Here is a 19,104-nt window from a genome sequence, read left to right on the forward strand (position 1 = left end):
CTCGTACTGCTCTCTTTGCGGACATTCGTTCCTCCAATGCCCTTCTTCCTTGCAATACGCGCATTGATCCCTACTCAAAGGCTCTCTACTCCATCTATTATTGCCTCTATCTGGGCCCCGTTTATCTACGCCTGCGATCGCTACCGCTAGCATATCAGCCTTTTTACGCATCTTGCGCTCTTCCTCTTTCTTACTTTCTGTATCCCTGTTCATATAGACCTTATTTGCTACCTCCATTAGTTGGGTGATGGACATACCTGCAAACCCTTCTAACTTTTGTAGCTTGCGCTTAATATCTCCGTATGCTTGGCTGACAAAGGCGGAGTTAACCATTCGGGAATTGTCTGCGTCTTCCGGATTAAAGGGGGTATACAAGCGGTATGCCTCCAATAATCGGTCATAAAAGACACTGGGCGCTTCATCGCTTTTCTGGATCACCTCAACTGTCTTCGACATGTTAATGGCTTTCTTTCCTCCTGCTTTCATGCCAGCAATTATAGCGTCTCTATAGGCTCTGAGTTGAACCATATCAGCACCATTTACGTTCCAATCGGGATCAGTGTTGGGATAATGTGTTGCGGCCCATGCTGCTGGATTAGCTTGGTTCAAAACACGGGCTCTATCCTCTAGTGCTTTTATGGCTGCTTGATTTATTCTTGTCCTTTCCTCATTGTTAAATAAAGTCATTAGTAACTGCTGGCAATCAGCCCATGTCGGATTATGCGTCTGTACTATTGAGGTGAACAGATCAGTCATAGCTTGTGGTTTCTCAGTATACGAGGAATTATGGGTCTTCCAGTTTAAAAGATCGGTTGTGGTAAATGGGACATATACGAAAACTGGGTCAGCGTGTGCCATTTGACCTGCGGCATCGATATAAGCTGACCCGGGATTCAGACGAAGAGGCATCTGATAGTGCTTTAATTGTTGGGCACCAGTCAACTGTCGGGTTTGGATGGGGCTACGTAGAGAGGCGTCAGTCATGGGTTCCGGTCGGGGAGAGATAGGGTATGGGGATGTGGGAGGTTGGTTTTGGGAAAAGGTCGTAAATAAAACACTTCGAGCCGAGCTAGATGAAGCTTGACCGGAAGTCTGAAGTGGCGCCAAATCAGGATATTCGTTTCTAATGGGGGTGGGTTCTGGTTCCGGAAGGGGAGATTTAGTACGAGGGGGGGTGGATCCTGTACTGGAGGAGGAAGCGGAAGTGGATGGGGGTAATGAGGGGAGGGCTGCAGGACTTCCTGCGTTTGCGTCACTTCCTCTTAACGGAAAGTAAGGGGGCGGCAAAGGGATCTCGGACTCAGGGGGCGTGTCCAAAATGGGCCTAACACCAGTCCTAGTGGACGAACAAGTCCTAGCTACCATGAGGCGACACTGCTCCTCGTGGCATGTCTGGAGCCATTTTGGCGAGTCATTTACGGCCTGTCTCCAACAGTCAATATAAGGAAACTGGCCGTAAAGTTCAGGCCTACCTGATACAGCCACGTGTAAGCGCTGTACCAGAGTTAGATCCAAACTGCCACGTGGCGGCCATGCCGCAACCAAAGTAGGCCACTCCCTAGTACACAAAGTGACCAAACGTACAGGAGACATTTTAACCCCAAAATCACAAGTTTTGAATCCCTTTTTAAAATTCTTCACCATACAACCTAAGGGATCCGGAATCGTTGACTGCGACGCACCCATACTTAACAATGGAACGTCGTCGACAATGAATACTATACACGCGTACTATTCAACAGTCACACCCGTTTCCTCTGGCAACAGCACCACGTGGTACGGTTACCAAGTGAAACGTACACAATAACAATAAACACTCAGGGAATTCCCGTACACACACAGCTGTTACACCAGTCACTATATAATCAATATTATGCCCTTTGGCGTAACTATACAGTCACCCACGCTATAATTCTCTATATACGAATTACCCGTCTATAACACACCCCAGTAACATCGTCTTTTACAATTAGCGGTTACAGTACGGTTAGCATAGGTCAAAGCACAAGTTAAGGTCACAATACAATTATTAGTGGTTATGGTGTTAAACATGCAATGGACAACAATGATTAGTACTTATATACAGTGTCAGTAAATATACAGGGTTATGGTACCGTGCACTATAATACAGCAACACACTATTAACACTCTCGCTAGACGGCTGAGCTCGCGCTATCTAACAAGATATACACTTTACTAAACAATCGTTAACACATTTACAATTCCCAACTAAACTATTGGCCAGTACCTTGAATGGACTACCTAAAACTATATACACCCGTTTTGGTTAGCCACACTGCCCAATCACCACATATATAGCGAGCTAGAGAACCGAATTTACACAGGCGCCTCTTAGTCGCACTATCAAAAGTCTAGTGGGTTCCAAATTTACACGCCTTCCCACTTAGCCCAGATAGGATGAGAACTAGCGAACCGAATTTACACAGGCGCCGCTTAGTCTCCCGGTCCCTCCGACCTAGCGAACGTAATATACACCCTAGAACGCTAGTCTAGACAAGACACCGGTGTCCGGCTAGGGCTATTTACACCAGGACCCCGCCTGACTAACCAAATCAAACGGTCTGACTAAAAAGCGTTCGATCGAGCGGTGCGCCTTCGCTCCTTCCCTCCGACAGAGGGGGCAGATACACAGATTCAAACCCCTTTGGGCCTACCGCACAATCGGTATACCCCTAGTGGGTCCTGCCGTCTAAAACAGCAGTTGTCTTACCTCCTCGTTCCTGAACCTGAGTTCACACTCATCGACGGGGACACCCCAGCACTTCTCACGTAGAGGCCGATGATCTCCTGGACAACAGACCAGTGGCGCCGAGACGAAGGGAGGTCCACGCAGAAGTTCAGGGGTGCAGCCGTAGAGAACGTGGGCAAAGATAGACCGTCTCACGCCTCTGCCTCTCAGCTACCGTTGAACGATGAGTTTCCCGGCCAATGCACCAAATGATACCGGAGAAACTGACGGAAGCCAAGCACAGAGAGATGGACACAGGTTTCTTCAGGAAGGAAGAGATTCTTTATTGGATCACCGATCGGGACTCAGAGGGACTAGCGTCACCAAAATACAGCAAATTCTGAGCCCCGGACAATAGTGCAGGCTCCTTATATAGGCATATAACTCCTCCCATATTAAGCTCCACCCGCACGTTCTCTTAACCAATCAACACAAATAAGAATTAACTTCCTGTTTGACCGCATGGCTTGTCCAGCACAATGGAGGAGGGGAATACTATATCCTGTATTCTTGCACATGCTCCGTACACTACTGATCGTATCTTGCCTCGTGCAACCAACTGATCGATACGTCAGCATATGCACGTACACATGCCTCGTGGTAATCTCGGCCTACTAAATTTATTTTTACCGAGATTCCACCACAAGATGGCTACAACAAAATATCGGATAGTGCAATATCTGAACATCACAGGCACACACAACATGCAAACAGTCACACTGAAAAATAAGGTGAGGGGAGGAAGAAAGTCAGAGCCAAGACTGAGTCAAGAAGAATGTCATTAATATCGGTGTGACTAGGCACTGTGGGCAGTGGAACGGACACTGTACGTGGGCAAATTGGACATTTGCGCCTTAATTCTGTGCCATGGCACAATAATTAGGATGCTGTAGGGTTTCAGCAATGTGTATTATGTTGGCTAGTTCTGGACCTCCGGTATTAATTTCTAAAGCGGAGCAGTTTTCGAAACTTTCCAACAAGACGAGTAATACAAATGTGTTCTGAAATTCAAACAAACAAAATTGTACTGTTTTACAAATATGTGTGTCTCATCTCTTTGAGGTTAATTTAACTTTTTTTTTTTTTTTTAATATAAGACTTTTTTTTTATATATATAAGAAAGATTTTTAAGATACAGGGAAATAAAAAACTATTACAAAAACAAACAATAAACAGATGCACACGCATACATAGGTAATCAATACGATAAACTTTCCTACTAACCATGCAGGTAACGGATATATGCAGTTAATACCAATGGTGTTGAAACAAATGAAATTCTCCAATCGGGTTGATGAGATATATAACATGGTTTTGCCAAAACTTTAGCAATCTCTAATAAATGTTTTGCTAAATAAACCACAGGAGGTTCACTCATCTCTAATTGGAGAGGAGTTACGGAACATGCATTGAAGCAGAGACAGATTCAGCTCTGATTGTTTTACATTGGCTACACAGTATTAAAATTCAGAACACATACCTCCAAACTGTGTGCGTAGATGCTCTGCAATCGGCATTAAGCTTCATACAATATGCAAAACTGAAATATTTTTTGTCGCTCTGCTCGTTTATTTATGGATTTAGAATCACTGCAAGATTGTGGTTCAGCTTACTGCAGTACTTTGAAATTGTAGATTATGCTAGCTTTAGTGTACCTATAATCTTAATTCTATTAATGACAGGAGGCGGATATTTGCTTAAGTTTTTCTTTACTAGAACTCCACAGCAGCACATTAACACAGAGAGAAAACAACCAATCAGAAAAAAAGTAATGTACAATAAAAGTCCCCTCCCAACCAACTACTTCCTCTTTCAAGTTGCGACAAAATAAACAACGGTACAAACGAAACAATATAACTGTATTCTCGGAAGAAAAATGGATCCAACTGATGATTGTCATCCGAAGAAGGAAATCCAACGTTGTATCATAGATGAAACTTTAAACTAAAACTAGATAAACAGAATAAAAAAAAATGGTTAACAAACAAAATGTTCTGAGAAAAACATGCAGCCACCCAGAGAAAGGTTAAAAATTACCAAAATCAACAGGAACATTCCAGAAGTATACAAAAGACAAATATAAGACAGAAGTGTAAGCTCACAAAATGGCAAAGTTACATGATTTACCCACCTCAGCCGACAAAACAGAGTAGGGTGAAGAAAACTGGGACGGAAATATTCGCCTCCTGTCATTAATAAAATTAAGATTATAGGTACACTAAAGTAGCATCATTTCCAACTTTCTAACATGGCAGGAAGCTTCATATGTGCTGTTTTAACGCTCAGCCAACAAGGCCAACGAAGCATGAACAGCCGGTGTGAAATAAAATTGCCAGAAGGTGTCTTCTCGAGACCAATCCGCGGAATGTAGGATGGCCTGAAGCAACGCGCCAGCCACAAGGCACCAGATGCCGCCGCGCCCCTAACTGAATGCGCTCCAAAAGATGAATCCACGTCTGCCAAAGACAACAACCATCTGATCCATCACGCCAAGGTTGTAGAAGAGACCGGTTTGTGAGGTCGTACGTAGGAGACCAGCAATTGCCCAGAACGAGAAGGGTGAAGTGGAGTCGTAATCGCTACATAACGAGACAGAGCTGACACCACGCCCACCACGCCGAGTTTAGGTGAATCCCGGAAATAAGGGTAGAAGATAGCCGTCGAGTCCGACTTGGTACATCTAGACACCGAGAAGGTCACCCCCTCCGGTGAGAAGGAGAATGTGTTGACATTGAACGCCTCAAATGTGGAGACCTGGCGAAAGGAGATGTGGCAAAGCAGGAGAGCGAATTTAGCTGAAAACTGTCGGAGGGACAGATCCTGATTAGCCGGCCACCTCTGCAGAAACGATAAGACCGTGTGGACATCCCAGAGGGTGGAGTACTTAGGTGCCGGAGCTCGAGCTAGTCTGATGCCTCTAAGGAGTCTGCAAACCAACAGGTCTTGACCATTGGGGGAACCCTAGAGAGGCACATGAGCCGCCGAGATTGCCAACTTGGCTATGTTAACACAACGATACGACCGACCCAGGTAAAACAAGTGAGACAAGAAGTTCAAAACACTGGAAACAAGGGCTGTAAAGGGATCAGTATTCCGTTCCAGGCACCAGCGACACCAAATGTTCCAATGCGGATAAGTCCTCGTCCCAGGAGCCCACGAGTCCCAGAGGAGGTTCCTAGCCGACTGCGATAGGTCGTCGACATTCCAGGTTCCCCTGAAAGAGTCCAGGCCAATAAGTGGAGGTGACCCTCCGCCACAAGAGGATGGGTGTTGCCCAGCAGGTCCAAGAGGAGCGTCTAGCAGGAGGAGCGTGTCCTGATGTGAAAGTTCCAGAAGTTCCAGGAACCAAGCCTGGCCTAGCTTGGTACTTGGTACTTGCAGCAGGACTCTGGAAGTCATAGCGAACAGAGGAAATGCATAAGCTCCCTGAGGTGGCCAATCCTGAAGAAACGCATCCACCACTGCACAAGCCGGATCTGGAAGCCAAATGAAGTAAGTCAGGACCTGGAAGTTCGTCCTGGAGGCAAATAGGTCCACAGTGAACGGGCCTCTCTGGTCCGTGATCTCGAGGAACACTGGGCAAAGGAGCCTCCAATCGCTGGCGTCCCTCCAATGTCTGGAGAACCAGTCCGCCGTCAGGTTCGACACACCCGGGAAATACTCTGGAGAGTAATGTTGCGTTGGGGTCAGAAGCTGTAAAATTCCTTTGTCACCTCCGAAAGTACCAGGGAGCGGGCACCTCCTAGGCGGTTGATGTATTGCACCGCCGATACGTTGTCCATCCTGAGTAGAAGGCAACAATCCGAAAGGTGGTACTCCATCTCTGATTCCGACCAGGGGCCTCCCATGAAGCTGGTCGCACATGTGGCTCCCCAGCCCCAAAGGGTCACGTCCGACTCCAATACGAAATCCAGTGTCGGTCCGAAAATCGCCTTGCCTTTCCAGGCGGACATGTGAAGTAGCCACTAGCGATTCTCGATCTTAACATCTGGGGTGAGAGGAATCACTTGGTCGTCGGAGGGTCTCCTGTGCAGGAAGTGGGCCTTCAGGCGTTGCATGGCCCTCTAGTAAAGGGGGCCCGGCGAGCCAGCACTCGGAGTGGAATCCGGTCTTGGCGCAGTATCCTCCGGATTTCCTTCCGAATGGTGGTGATCTTGGACTAAGGAAGGCGAAGGAGGCACACCGTTGCGTCTATTTCAAAACCCAAGAAGTCAATCACCTGTGTCGGAGCGAGTGCCGATTTCTCCAGGTTGACCACGAAACCCAATAATTCGAACAAGGGGCTCCTTGTCTTTCCTCCTACTAATACTGATCCTCCTCTCTTGCTCTCCCTTCAAGTGAGTGGTACCCACATCAGTCCATCCTTGACAGCACGCTGTCTTGGCGTTATACTTGATTCTGGCCTTACATTTGAGCCTTACATCCAGTCTGTTACCAAATCCTGTAGATTCTACCTTAAAAACATAGCCTGCATCCGCCCCTTTCTTACACAAGATGCTACAAAGGAGCTTGTCCATGCGCTACTAATTTCCCACATGGATTATTGTAGCTCTCTCCTAATAGGTCTTCCCACAAGTCGTATTGCCCTGCTACAGTCTGTAATGAATGATGCAGCTAGACTGATTTTCCTCTACTGTCGCTCCTCTCACACCTCTACCGTCTGTCAGTCCTTACATTGGCTTCCTGTATCGTATAGGAGTCAATTCAAGGTACTAATCCTCACCTATAAAGCACTGACCAATTCTAGCCCCTCTTATATCTCTTCACTGATCCGCAGGTACGCACCTTCTCGGTCTCTCCACTCTGCCCATGACCTTCTCCTGTCTGCTGCTCGCACCCGTACAGCCAACTCACGCTTGCAGGACTTCTTGCAGGCGGCTCCCTTTCTATGGAATTGCCTGCCTACAACCATCAAGCTCTCCCCTTGTCTTTAATCATTTAAAAAGTGCCTCAAAACCCATCTCTTTAGGAAAGCTTATGGCCTCCCAGAGTAACCTCTACCTCACATACCTGTCCCTTGCTCTCTCCTAAAGGGCAGCACACTATTCTCTTCTCCAGCTCTGCTTCACTCCACCTTGTTTGATTGCTACCTCTTGTCCTGTTGGGTTTTATGCCCCACCTCCTATAGATTGTATGCTCGTTTGAGCAGAGCCCTCTTCAACCTATTGTTCCTGTAAGTTTTTGTAATTGTCTCATTTATTGTTAAATCTCCCCCTTTGATAATATTGTAAAGTGCTAAGGAATATGCTGGCGCTATATAAATACCAGTAATAATAATAGTAGTAATAATTTTAACATTGCAGTTTCTTTAAAACTGCAGTGTTTTACATTGCAGGATTAAGGGGACTAGGACACTGCACCCATACCACTTCAATGAGATGCTGGGTGCGTATAGTGTGGCTTTAAAATAAACTAGTAAAAGCAGCAGATGACTAAAATACCGTCTCATCAAGTACTAATGATGAAATGTGGGCACTGGGTTCAAGGGGACCTGCTTAACAGGCTTCTAGTGCCCCATGGCATAGGATGACTAGCAGCCCACTAGAGTACTGTTCTATGCAGTATTGATGAGGCTCTGCACACACTTATAGAACAGTTTTCAAACAGCACTAATGGACACAATCTTGATGATAATAATTAGGAATGAAGCCTCACTTGACACTTGGGACTTGATCATATACTGGAACATTGCCAGAGACTGATTAACATGAACTGTAAACCATACAGAGGAACCAAGATAATTCATATAGAAAACAGAAGGGGCAATGGGAATGGGCACTATAGTAACTGTTTAAAAACAAGCTTATTTTCTTATTATGCTCTACTCACATCCAACACTCCATGGATAATTACATCTTAGACACCCGTGCTGTGTGTGTAATACATGAGTTCTCTATCTAGTATTTTTAGAATGTTAGGTAAACATTTAGCCAATGTTTCAAACAGCTGCCAGTCTTCTTTAGCAATGATCACACGGAAGCATTTATAACCTTACAAGCTGGGTTGCTGTTTGAATTGTCATGAGATCATACAACAACTTTATTTTTAGGTCTGTACATACGGATAGCTGTGCAATACCTATACTTAATATAATCATGCATAATGTGTACAGGCACAATCATATATCCATACATAGTGCTCTGTTTGCTTGATGGTCCTTAGTTAATGATGTACTGTACCCTAACCCTTTGTTACTGTGTTATCATGCAAGTGTCTAATTACACCCTCCAAAGACCTCATACAATGGGAAACTTCACACAAACATGATAGATATTAAGCTTACCTAATACAGGAATTGCATTTGAAATTACCACTCTGAAACTGGGATTGATGTAGGGACAAAGCCATAAAAATTACCTTTCTTTCTTCATATAAAATTTTATCCAGAACATAACGTGATGACGCTAACGCGTTTCATGCCTCAGGTACCCCTCATCAGTTCATCATATGCCTTGGAATCATCTATCCTATCCCCATCCCCCCACCCAATCTATTTCTAATGAAATTTTAATTTTAAAAAATAAAGGTATTTTTATAATTGTTTTTTCCAAGTGATGTGGGTATTTTTGTTCACGTAAGTTCGGCTATTATCGTGTGAATAATTGTGAATTGAGAAGGAACAGGACTTAGAGTTGCTGTCCTGCATACATTTATTGCTCAATATGTTATTACATTGTTATAGTATTTGGCCTCAGGTATTGTTGGAACCAAGCCAGGGACTTGGCAGGTATGCTGTGGGAGCCCTTTTTGAAACTTCTGCACTAGATTACTATATACGGTTCACATGGTCACTGTTATCCTAGCCATTACCTGCTGATAAACTAGTAAGAAATACTCAGTCCGGCGTGGTGTGTCAAGTCTTATACTTCTCCAGTTTTACCTTATTTTTGATAAATAAATTAAAACACGGTGAGGGTGTACTTTCTTTTTCCCATGATTGTGTGTGTGTATATATATACCTACAGGTACAATCTCAAGGAAAAGATTGTACCTGTAGGTACTAATGTAGGTGATACCTTCCTTTAGGTATTTAAAAAAAACAACAACACAGTTTTGTGGACACTAATTGTTGGATTTTATTATCTATGAAATGGATCACTACCTTCTGTTTGGTTGCAATAAGTAGGCTGGTTTCAATCACTTGAGAGAAATGTATCTTTTGTATTTGAGTTCCAATTATTCCATAGACAGCTAAATAAATTGTCAAAATGAAAGGAAATCATGGATTATTTACCATAGGTAACTGGATCCCATCCTATGGAAGTATGTGCTGCTGTAATTGGTTTAGAAGCGTATCACCGAAATCTTGAGTTTAATTTATGCAGTGTTACACCATTTTGGCCAGCAGTACGACAGTTACTGCAAGGCATTCCCTGCAAGGATGTCTTGCAGGGAATGAAAATCTGCCAGAGAGAGGTTTTTTAGAGCCAGCTGGCACTATTTGGTTTGTCTCAGCTAGCTCTGACCTGCAGCCACACCTGCCATCTTCCGCAACAGGGCTCTCCTTAGCTGGGCCAGCTAATCATGATAGATTGTACTTGGCTCTCGAAATGTCAGCTCGGTGCTACCTTCAAACCCTCAGATCCCTTGCAGCAAACTGGAAACAAGACAACACACTAATGTGAAATGTACTTACTACGTAGCAAAGCTGACCCACAGCCCTGCATCCCCTGGTACATAAAAGCTATTTGTATTTATAGGGGAAAGGCAAAAAGTTTTTAAAGACAGATGGGTTGTTTTGAGTCCTATGTGAATTTACAACACTGAGACTTTGAGTGTTTTAAACTAAATATAGAAAGCAGCAGAATACAGTTATTTATGTTTTGCAAAAAAAAAGATTTATAAAGAAATGTTTTAAACATATAAGTCGGCATTCATACAAACTCAGCATCTGATATTGGTGGAATCGTTTAGAGACTTGACGAAAGGTAGGTAAGATGTAGCTCACTCGTTCGCTTATTGCTTCAAACAAATCATAGAGAAAAATTTAGTTGGCTCTCTCCGTGGCTTGACTAATGGCAGATAAAGTTTAACTTGCTCCCTCCTTGGCTTGCCCAATGACAGGTTACGGTAAAGTGTAGTTGTCTCCTTCCATGGCTTGACCAATGGCAGATAAATTGTAGCTGGCTCTATCTGTGGCTTGACTAACGACAGACAAAGTGTAGCTGGTTCCCTCCATGGCTTGACTAATAACAGTTAAATTGTAGTTGGCTCCCTCCGTGACTTGACCAATGACATGTAAACGTTAACGTTTCATGGGCCTTTTATTGTTTGGCATCTGCAGTGCTCTCCTCCCAGTAGGATCGTAAGCTCATATGATTACTTATTTATTTATATTTTTATCATAATATTCTTTATATGCTGAAAGTGCAATGCGTAGACTGCTGGGATTGCACTCCACGGCAATATATAACTAAAAGCGTTGAAATGCAGCTGGGCCAGGCTTTGTGTACCGTGTTACCGGGCTTGTTATATGTCATGAGAAGGCTGCAACACCCGTACAAACTCTTTCAGATGCCTATTTCCAAGTCCCCGCACGTTCCCATAATGACGTTGGTTTGTCTAACACAGGAAGAGGCTTGAAGGGGAAGGAGAGAAAGGACCCAAACATCTTTCAAATGTCAGCTGAAAAGTAACGACAGGCACAGAATTCAGATTGTCAGAGGGAAAATGATTGTATTCTACAAAAGAGTCATAGGGATTATCCGTTAAAAAAACAACCACTGCATTTCTGGTTAGTACGCGACCCTATCATCAAATTCAATATCTTCAGCCTGAATCTAAATAGAAAGCTAACTGGCTACTGTATACACTAGCCACATGGATGCTGTATCGTAGGGCTAGGTTTATTTACATTTGCTCTTTGCATGGCCGATTCTGTCTAAATAAATAAAATAATACTTTTTTATGGGCAATAAATAGAATGCAACCCTTTGTTAATTATGAACTAGCAGATTGCTTCAACAGTGCAGTAGACTGTCTATAATGAAAGCATTTGCAGGATTCATTAGGGCAACATTGTCACATCGGTTAAGGCCACAATCTAAAACAGTATGCTTCTGCAAGGTGTAAAGAAGAGAAAGGTACAAATTGCGTTCTTTTAGTTAAATTATACCAGTCACCTAATTTTTTATTTTTACGTTGAATAAAGGTAATTAACATCATTCAGCCTCATTTCAAACCTGGAGAATTAATTAAAATTACTAATTTGCTCATAATTACACTAGCATGTGGCAGCCCAGTTTTTGGATCTGATTCTCTTCGCATCCCCTGGCAGTTTCTTCTGCTTGTGCCACTGGTGAATTCATGTGCAGGAATGCAACATAGTGCATATTGTTCATTGCTTGAGATGTGTGACATCACCTGCATCTTCCCATACGTTTATGTCTATTAAGTGGCTAACTACGTTGCAAAAAGAATACAGATAAACCAGATGAGTGACATAATATAAATTGCACATCCTGGCAGCTCACAAAAATGATGGATTCCAAGCCAAAAGCTAAATGATATTTTTTACGTGTACCTTTTTGAGCCTCAGTTACACGTATTGGAAAATTAGTCTTTACTTCGCCTTAAAGGACAAGTGTCCCCACAAAACTATTTATTTATATAATAATCATAATATCAAGGTTTGAAAAAAATAGATTTTTACAAAATTATTTTTAAAGGAACCCTATAGGATCAGAAACACAAATATATATTGTAAACACGGTGAAAACTCAACTTATGTCCCCTGCCGGCACTGGCCCAGCCCCCTATCCATCTCCTTGGCCACATCATCAGAAATGACGCTCTCAGCCAATTCACTGCTTTCCTGTGGATTGGCTGAGATTGTCAATTCTGATGATCTCAGCAGAGGAGGAGCAGCGGGGGCGGAGCCAAACGCATCTCTATGGGAAACTTTCAGCGTCTTCATGCAGAGCATGGAAGTGCTGAACGTCAGTGCTGCACAACATCTGAGTGACACTGGAGGTGTCTTTAGGGAGCAATGTAAACACTGCCTCTTCTCTTACAATTAGTCTCTATAGTCCTACTTTCCTGTATAGAAGCAGGGAAGACCATATAGACTAACTATTGGTTTTTAAACACTGTCTGGCCCAAGTTGTATGAATATGGCTGAAGGAGCCGGCCATACACTAAAGGTAGGGATGAGTTTTTCTCTTTTTTTATATATACTTCATTCTAAAAATATATACATTCTTTTAAAACTAGAAGGATTTTTATATTAAAAATAGTTTTGAGGTGACACTTGTCCTTCAAGCATAATTTTAAAACAGAAGATAAATTGAACAAAATAAAACACATAGGTAGTTTTTCTTAAAAGATGCAAACTTTACATTTCCCCTTTAATAGAGCTTGTTAAATAGAGCAAAAGCCCATCAAAGGTATTTCATTTTGACATAAAATGAAAACTTTTATGTAAAAATGTTATATTGTTTATTATGTCTCCACTCCAGGACACATGGAGACTCCTTCTGTATATTCTTGCCTTTTACTATATTTTAACGTTTAATAAACATTTGAACAAAACATTTTTTTTTTTTACAAAATTAAATAAAACTTTCATATGTGTAAACTAAAACATGTTAAATATGTTATGAAATGATTAAAGGAGTGGCATTAGATCAGAATAATAAAAAAGTAGATTTGCAAAAAAAAAGTACACACATAACAAGTTGCAAAAAATGTAACCATAAAATTCAACAGAAAGGGGCTATCAGGAATGTGTCATGTTGGAAAGACAGGCTGGATGTATTGTTCCTGAATCCATTATACTACATGCGCAAACCCAATCATGGTCCTTCACAGGCCTGATACAGGTCGGACTTATCACATTAGTGCGTTGCTTCTTGTTCAAAGGTTTAAATTGTCCCAGTGATGGTCTTTTGTTGGTTTTATTTTTTTTATTGTGGGGAGTAAGATGTATTTGGAGTGGAGATCGGGGGGACAGGGGGGCTAATGTTCTTACTTGAGATTCAAAGGTCCCCTTTCACTTTCCCCCCCAAATTTTTGTGGATAAAGGACAATAAATAACTCCTTAAAAGAGAGCTGTGTTCTTTTGTTAAATCTAGTGCAAGGCAGTCAAGCAAACCTGCATTTATTTTTGTTGCTTTAGTTTGTAAAATGGACTGTTTCTGTTTCAGGCTGGACACACGCGGTGAGGTATGGAGTGAGCATCACAACGATAAATTAATGGACGGCCAGGAAGAAAAAGACTCTCTTGCACAAGGAGCCAGCAACCTTCTTATTAATGGGATTAATGGAAATGGTAAGGGGTACTCCAGGAAAATGTTAGACTGTCAAGTGTGTGTCAAATCATCTATCTATCTATCTATCTATCTAAACAGTATGCTTAATCACTATGCTTACAACTTGAGTTATGTGAAGTGGTGATGGTGCCTGCAGGCTGTATGTTCAAAAATATTGCTTTGAAATGCTGCACATTTTAATGAGAATTTATTTTCAATGAGACGTCACTAAAGCGTCATTAGTTAGCCCAGAACAAGAGTTTCTGACTGGTTCATGTCAATTCTGTGCATATTTCAATGCACAGAGTGTTATTTATTGGCTGAGAGTGTAGGCTGGCTGCTCCAATAAATGAATGAATGGCGGGTGGGATCGGCATCCAGCTTCTGAAACTCTGCCAGATGGAAACTAGACATCTGATGGGTATCCAGGTGAGGGGGCTAATGGCACCAGGGTACTCCTGGTATCATAACCACTACAGAGTACTATAGAAGTATTTTACCATTACCGTTTTTTAAAAGCGGCTCTATCACCATCTTGGGTCTTTGCATAATTTCCCCCTAAATATGACAGCTTCACTGGGTGTCCAGTGGCCTCCGGGTGCAGGGGAAGGAAAGTTTTCCTGCCTGTCCTCTACAGCATTTGGTGCTTCATCTGCCAGGTACCAACGTCAGTATTGCACTCTCACGCATATGAGACTGCTGGTGTCACGATTCCGGGAACCAAACACGCTAACACACACACAGAAAATGTGCAGTACCGGACCTTAGAGTGGCCGGGCTAAGCACACAGAGAAAAGTCAGGAGACAAGCCGAGTAAGGGGAACCAGAAGACAGAATAACGAGAAACAAGCCGAGGTCAAAGGGTAGGAGAAAGTCACAAAGTTAGATAAACAAGCCAGAGAGTACATAACCAGAAACACAAGTTCAGTAGCAATACTAGCAAGCAAAGACCACAACAGGGCAGAGAGGAACAGGAAAGGTAAGTATTTAAATCCACAGGTTAATTCTGATTGGATAATTTCCAATCAGAATTAACAATCACACGTGGGAGATATCTAGACCTCCCACTGTGATTGAGGCACTGTGCCTTTAACGCCGGGTCAGGTGGCTGACCCCGGCGTTTATTAAATTGGGCGGTCTCCCAGCATGCAGCGTCATACATGCTGCCGCTGGGGGACGCAGAGGAAGACGCGGGCGGCATCCGTGGCTGGGCGCACGCCAGGAAGGGGACCGCGGGATCCTGACAGCTGGGACTTCCATAGACAGAGCCTTTTTCCCTACAACTTTTACTGGTGACGCTGCAGGAAATTACATTTTTTTGTCAAGTTTTGTCAAGTTTTGTCAAGGATGGGAGAAATACTAAGACAAAGTAGTCCTTACTTTGTCTCCTGTATATCTTTTGGCTGGGTTGGAATTTTAGTGAAAGTAAGTAAAATGTGTGTAGTTCATAAAGATTTTATATTTATGAAATTAAATACTCATTCTGGAGGGATATCTATAAGGGAATCTGTGTAGTAGACAGGACATGAGGCGCTTCCTGGTTGCTAACATGGCCTGAATGACGCTGGACCTCCTCACGCTTTGCAAGAAGACATCCAGCATCAGTAAAATCCCCATAGGAAAGCAGTGAAGCAGTACTTTCATATGGGGAGGGCCTAATGCACTCACAGAACTTCCTGCGCATGTGAATTAGACCCCCCCTCAATGGGGTGGGAGAAGGCTGTCACATTTTCATCCTCACCTCAACGCGGTAGTGCCATTTAGCGGCCATGCGTCAATGTGTCTGACCCATGCAGCATGTTGATGGACGCCGACCGCTGCGGATCCACACTAATTTATAACACCATGTCCGCCCACGACATGGAAGACGTCGACGTGCGCATGAAGTCACGTAAAGAACACACACGCACGTTCTGGGGTCAAAGGCTGGTTTCGGCCAATCGGATCCACAAGAGGGGTACTTACGGTTACCTATTCCTTCTGCTCATTGCCCTGTCGTGGTTTTCCTAGAGGTTGTCCGAGAGTGTATTCCTGAGCGTTTATTTCTGGTTATTGACTTTGGCTATATTTGGCTTCCCTGTATTCTGGTATCCCTGACTTTCGGCTTTCCCTCATCATTGTGTCTCTTTCTGTATCCCTGACCTCGGAAAGTATTAAGTCTTGCCATTCTAAGGCCCGGTAAGATGTTACCTTTTAGTCCTAGGTGGGATACAGTTCTACGTGCTGGATCAACTTGTAATCCTGACAAAGGCAGAGCGAGACTCAGCACCGAGGGACATCAGGTACAGTGAGGGAAAAAAGTATTTAAACACCTGCTGATTTTGAACATTTGCCCACTGAAAAATAAATTATCAGTCTATAATTTTAATGGTAGGTTTTAACAGTGAGAGACAGAATAACAAAAAAAAAATCCAAAAAAACAGTCAATGTCAAAAAAGTTATAAATTGATTTGCATGTCAATGAGTGAAATGAGTATTTGACCCCTTCGACTTAGCACTTCGTGGCAAAAGCCTTGTTGGCAATCACAGAGATCAGATTTATTTTGTAGTTGGCCACCAGGTTTGCACACATTTCAGTAGGGATTTTGTCCCACTCCTCTTTACAAGTCATTAAGGTTTCAAGGCTGATGTTTGGCAACTCGTACCTTCAGCTCCCTCCACAGATTTTCTATGGGATTAAGGTCTGGAGACTGGCTAGGCCACTCTAGGGCCTTAATATGCTTCTTCTTGAGCCACTCCTTTGTTGCCTTGGCTATGTGTTTTGGGTCATTTTGTCATGCTGGAATATCCATCCACGACCCACTTTCAATGCCCTGGCTGAAGGAAGGAGGTGCCATCCAGGCCATGTACCATCAACTCGTTGCCTGTATAAAAAGACACCTGGGAGCCAGAAATCTTGCTGATTGATAGGGGATCAAATACTTATTTCACTCATTGGCATGCAAATCAATTTATAACTTTTTTTAACATGTGGATTTTTTTTTGTTATTCTGTCTCACACTGTTAAAATACACCTACCATTAAATTTATAGACTGAACATTTTTTGTCAGTAGGCAAACGTTCAAAATCAGCAGGGGATCACAGAAACAAATTACAGCTCTGACCATGCTGTCTGCAAGAAATCTCATAGCATTGCATTGGAAATCACAAGATAGCCCCTCTCAAGCCCAATTATTGGCTAAATTAGAACAGTTCTACAGGTACAAAAAAATGGCAGTACCGACTTCCCAGAATATGCAGGGATTCAAAGATAACTGGAAAGAATGGGAGAGGGAGTTTGGGAGAGGCAAACAGTGACCAAATGGAAGCTTAGCTCACCACCGACCCAATATAGCAACCCAACGTAACCAACGAGATGTCTCCTCAACTGCCCAACCATGCACGTGAGCACTTACACATGTAAGGCCAATGAAAACCACTGACATACTCAACCCCCCCCCCCCCCTCTTACACCAAGTTCTTAAACCCCAAGTAAGGTGCACTCAAGCTACCTGCTAATTAGCGTAGCACAAGCTACACTACAACTCTGCATTCTCTACGGGTACCCGACCGGCGTACACCACCTAATAGCAGTGGTATATTGGAATGCTAACAAATACATCTAATAGCAAACCACCGTACTTATAGAAAGAACACCCTGAACGGGTGGAGACCTGTCACCAGCATTGTCACAATATCCCCAAACGCACTACAACAGAGATGAATGTAAATAATAAGTCTAGATTATACTGAAAATTGTTGTACCAAGGTGAATGTTGACATCTATGCTTACTCGCTGCAGTGTGGCAATTTAGCTATTGTTGATATACCAGTGATATGTGTATCCTAACTAACCTACCCCCTCTTCTCTTTTGTACCCTGAATTTCTTTCTATAAAACAATAAAATATAAATAAAAAAAAAAATCAGCAGGGGATCAAATACTTTTTTCCCTCACTATAAGTGTCTAAAGTTTTGTTTAACCCTTTAAAGCGGCACTGTCATGCCGAACTTACCTTTCCTCAATCTCTTCCTCTTCTCCCCCTCTCTCAGGATCTGTTCTCCGTTTCTTCCTGTCTGCTCTAGTTTTCTTTAAAATCATAAGACAAAGTAGGGACTCTTTGCCTTATGGAGGATTCCTCCGCTTGACCAGCTCTGACCAGCGGAGGAGCAAAGTGTGCTTCATTTCCGCTGGTCAGAGCAATTTTCCCATGATCCTTACCTTTCCTCCCTGTTCCCACGAGGCTTCCTGTCATTTTAGCCGAAACTGCCGAATTGCGTTCTAACTGAATGAGAACAGTATGTTCGTTTGTTTTAGAACGCAATTCGGCACTTTGTTCGGATCGCAATTTAATTCGAATGAATGCATCTTGCAGCCGCTTAGTAGATAGCTCCCTAATTCCCACGGTATCAGGGAGCTATCTACTAAAAGGCTGAAAGACCTAAATTGGTCTTTCAGCCACATTTACTAATACTAAGTAAAGATTATTTAGTATTAGTAAATAATATGCCCCTACTCGCTATACCGCGAGTAGGGGTATGTCTAGTAAACAGTGAGCAGCCTGTGGCTGCTCACTGTAAAAAAAAAACAAAACCTATTGACCCTCACCCCTAAACGACGGTTGGGGGTCTAAAGTAAAATAAGGGGAGACACCTATTGTCCCCCCCCCGCCCCCACCCCTGAGTGGTGGGTGGGGGCCATAAAGATAATGAGGGGGGGGGACCTACTGTCCTCCCCCCGGCCCCCACCCCTGCACGTTGGGTGGGGGCCATAATGATAATGAGGGGGGGACCTACTCTTCTCCCCCCCCTGCCCCCCACCCCTGGGCGGCGGGTGGGGGCCATAACAGTAATGAAGGGGGGGACACCTACTGTCTCCCCCCCGGGCCCCACCCCTGCGCGGTGGGTGGGGGCCATAAATTACAATGGGGGGGACCTACTGTCCTCCCCCTCTCCGGCCCCCACCCCTGGGCGGCGGGTGGGGGCCATAATGATAATGGGGGGGCCTACTGTCTTCCCCCCCGGCCCCCACCCCTGCGCGGTGGGTGGGGGCCATAAATTACAATGGGGGGACGTACTGTCCTCCCCTTCTCCGGCCCCCACCCCTGGGCGGCGAGTGGGGGCCAT

General features: G+C 43.7%; 1 protein-coding gene across 2 annotated transcripts in view; it reads left to right on the top strand.

Moving 5' to 3' along the window:
• NEXMIF (neurite extension and migration factor) overlaps positions 1-19,104 on the top strand; it is a 277,633-nt gene that overhangs the window by 248,219 nt on the left and 10,310 nt on the right. For both annotated transcript variants that reach the window (XM_063433553.1, XM_063433554.1), the window contains one exon: positions 13,894-14,018. In XM_063433553.1, coding sequence (XP_063289623.1) covers positions 13,894-14,018 — 125 coding nt within the window. The remainder of the gene's footprint in view (positions 1-13,893; positions 14,019-19,104) is intronic.

This window comes from Pelobates fuscus, chromosome 9 (genome assembly GCF_036172605.1).
Source record: "Pelobates fuscus isolate aPelFus1 chromosome 9, aPelFus1.pri, whole genome shotgun sequence".
Classification (NCBI taxonomy): domain Eukaryota; kingdom Metazoa; phylum Chordata; class Amphibia; order Anura; family Pelobatidae; genus Pelobates; species Pelobates fuscus.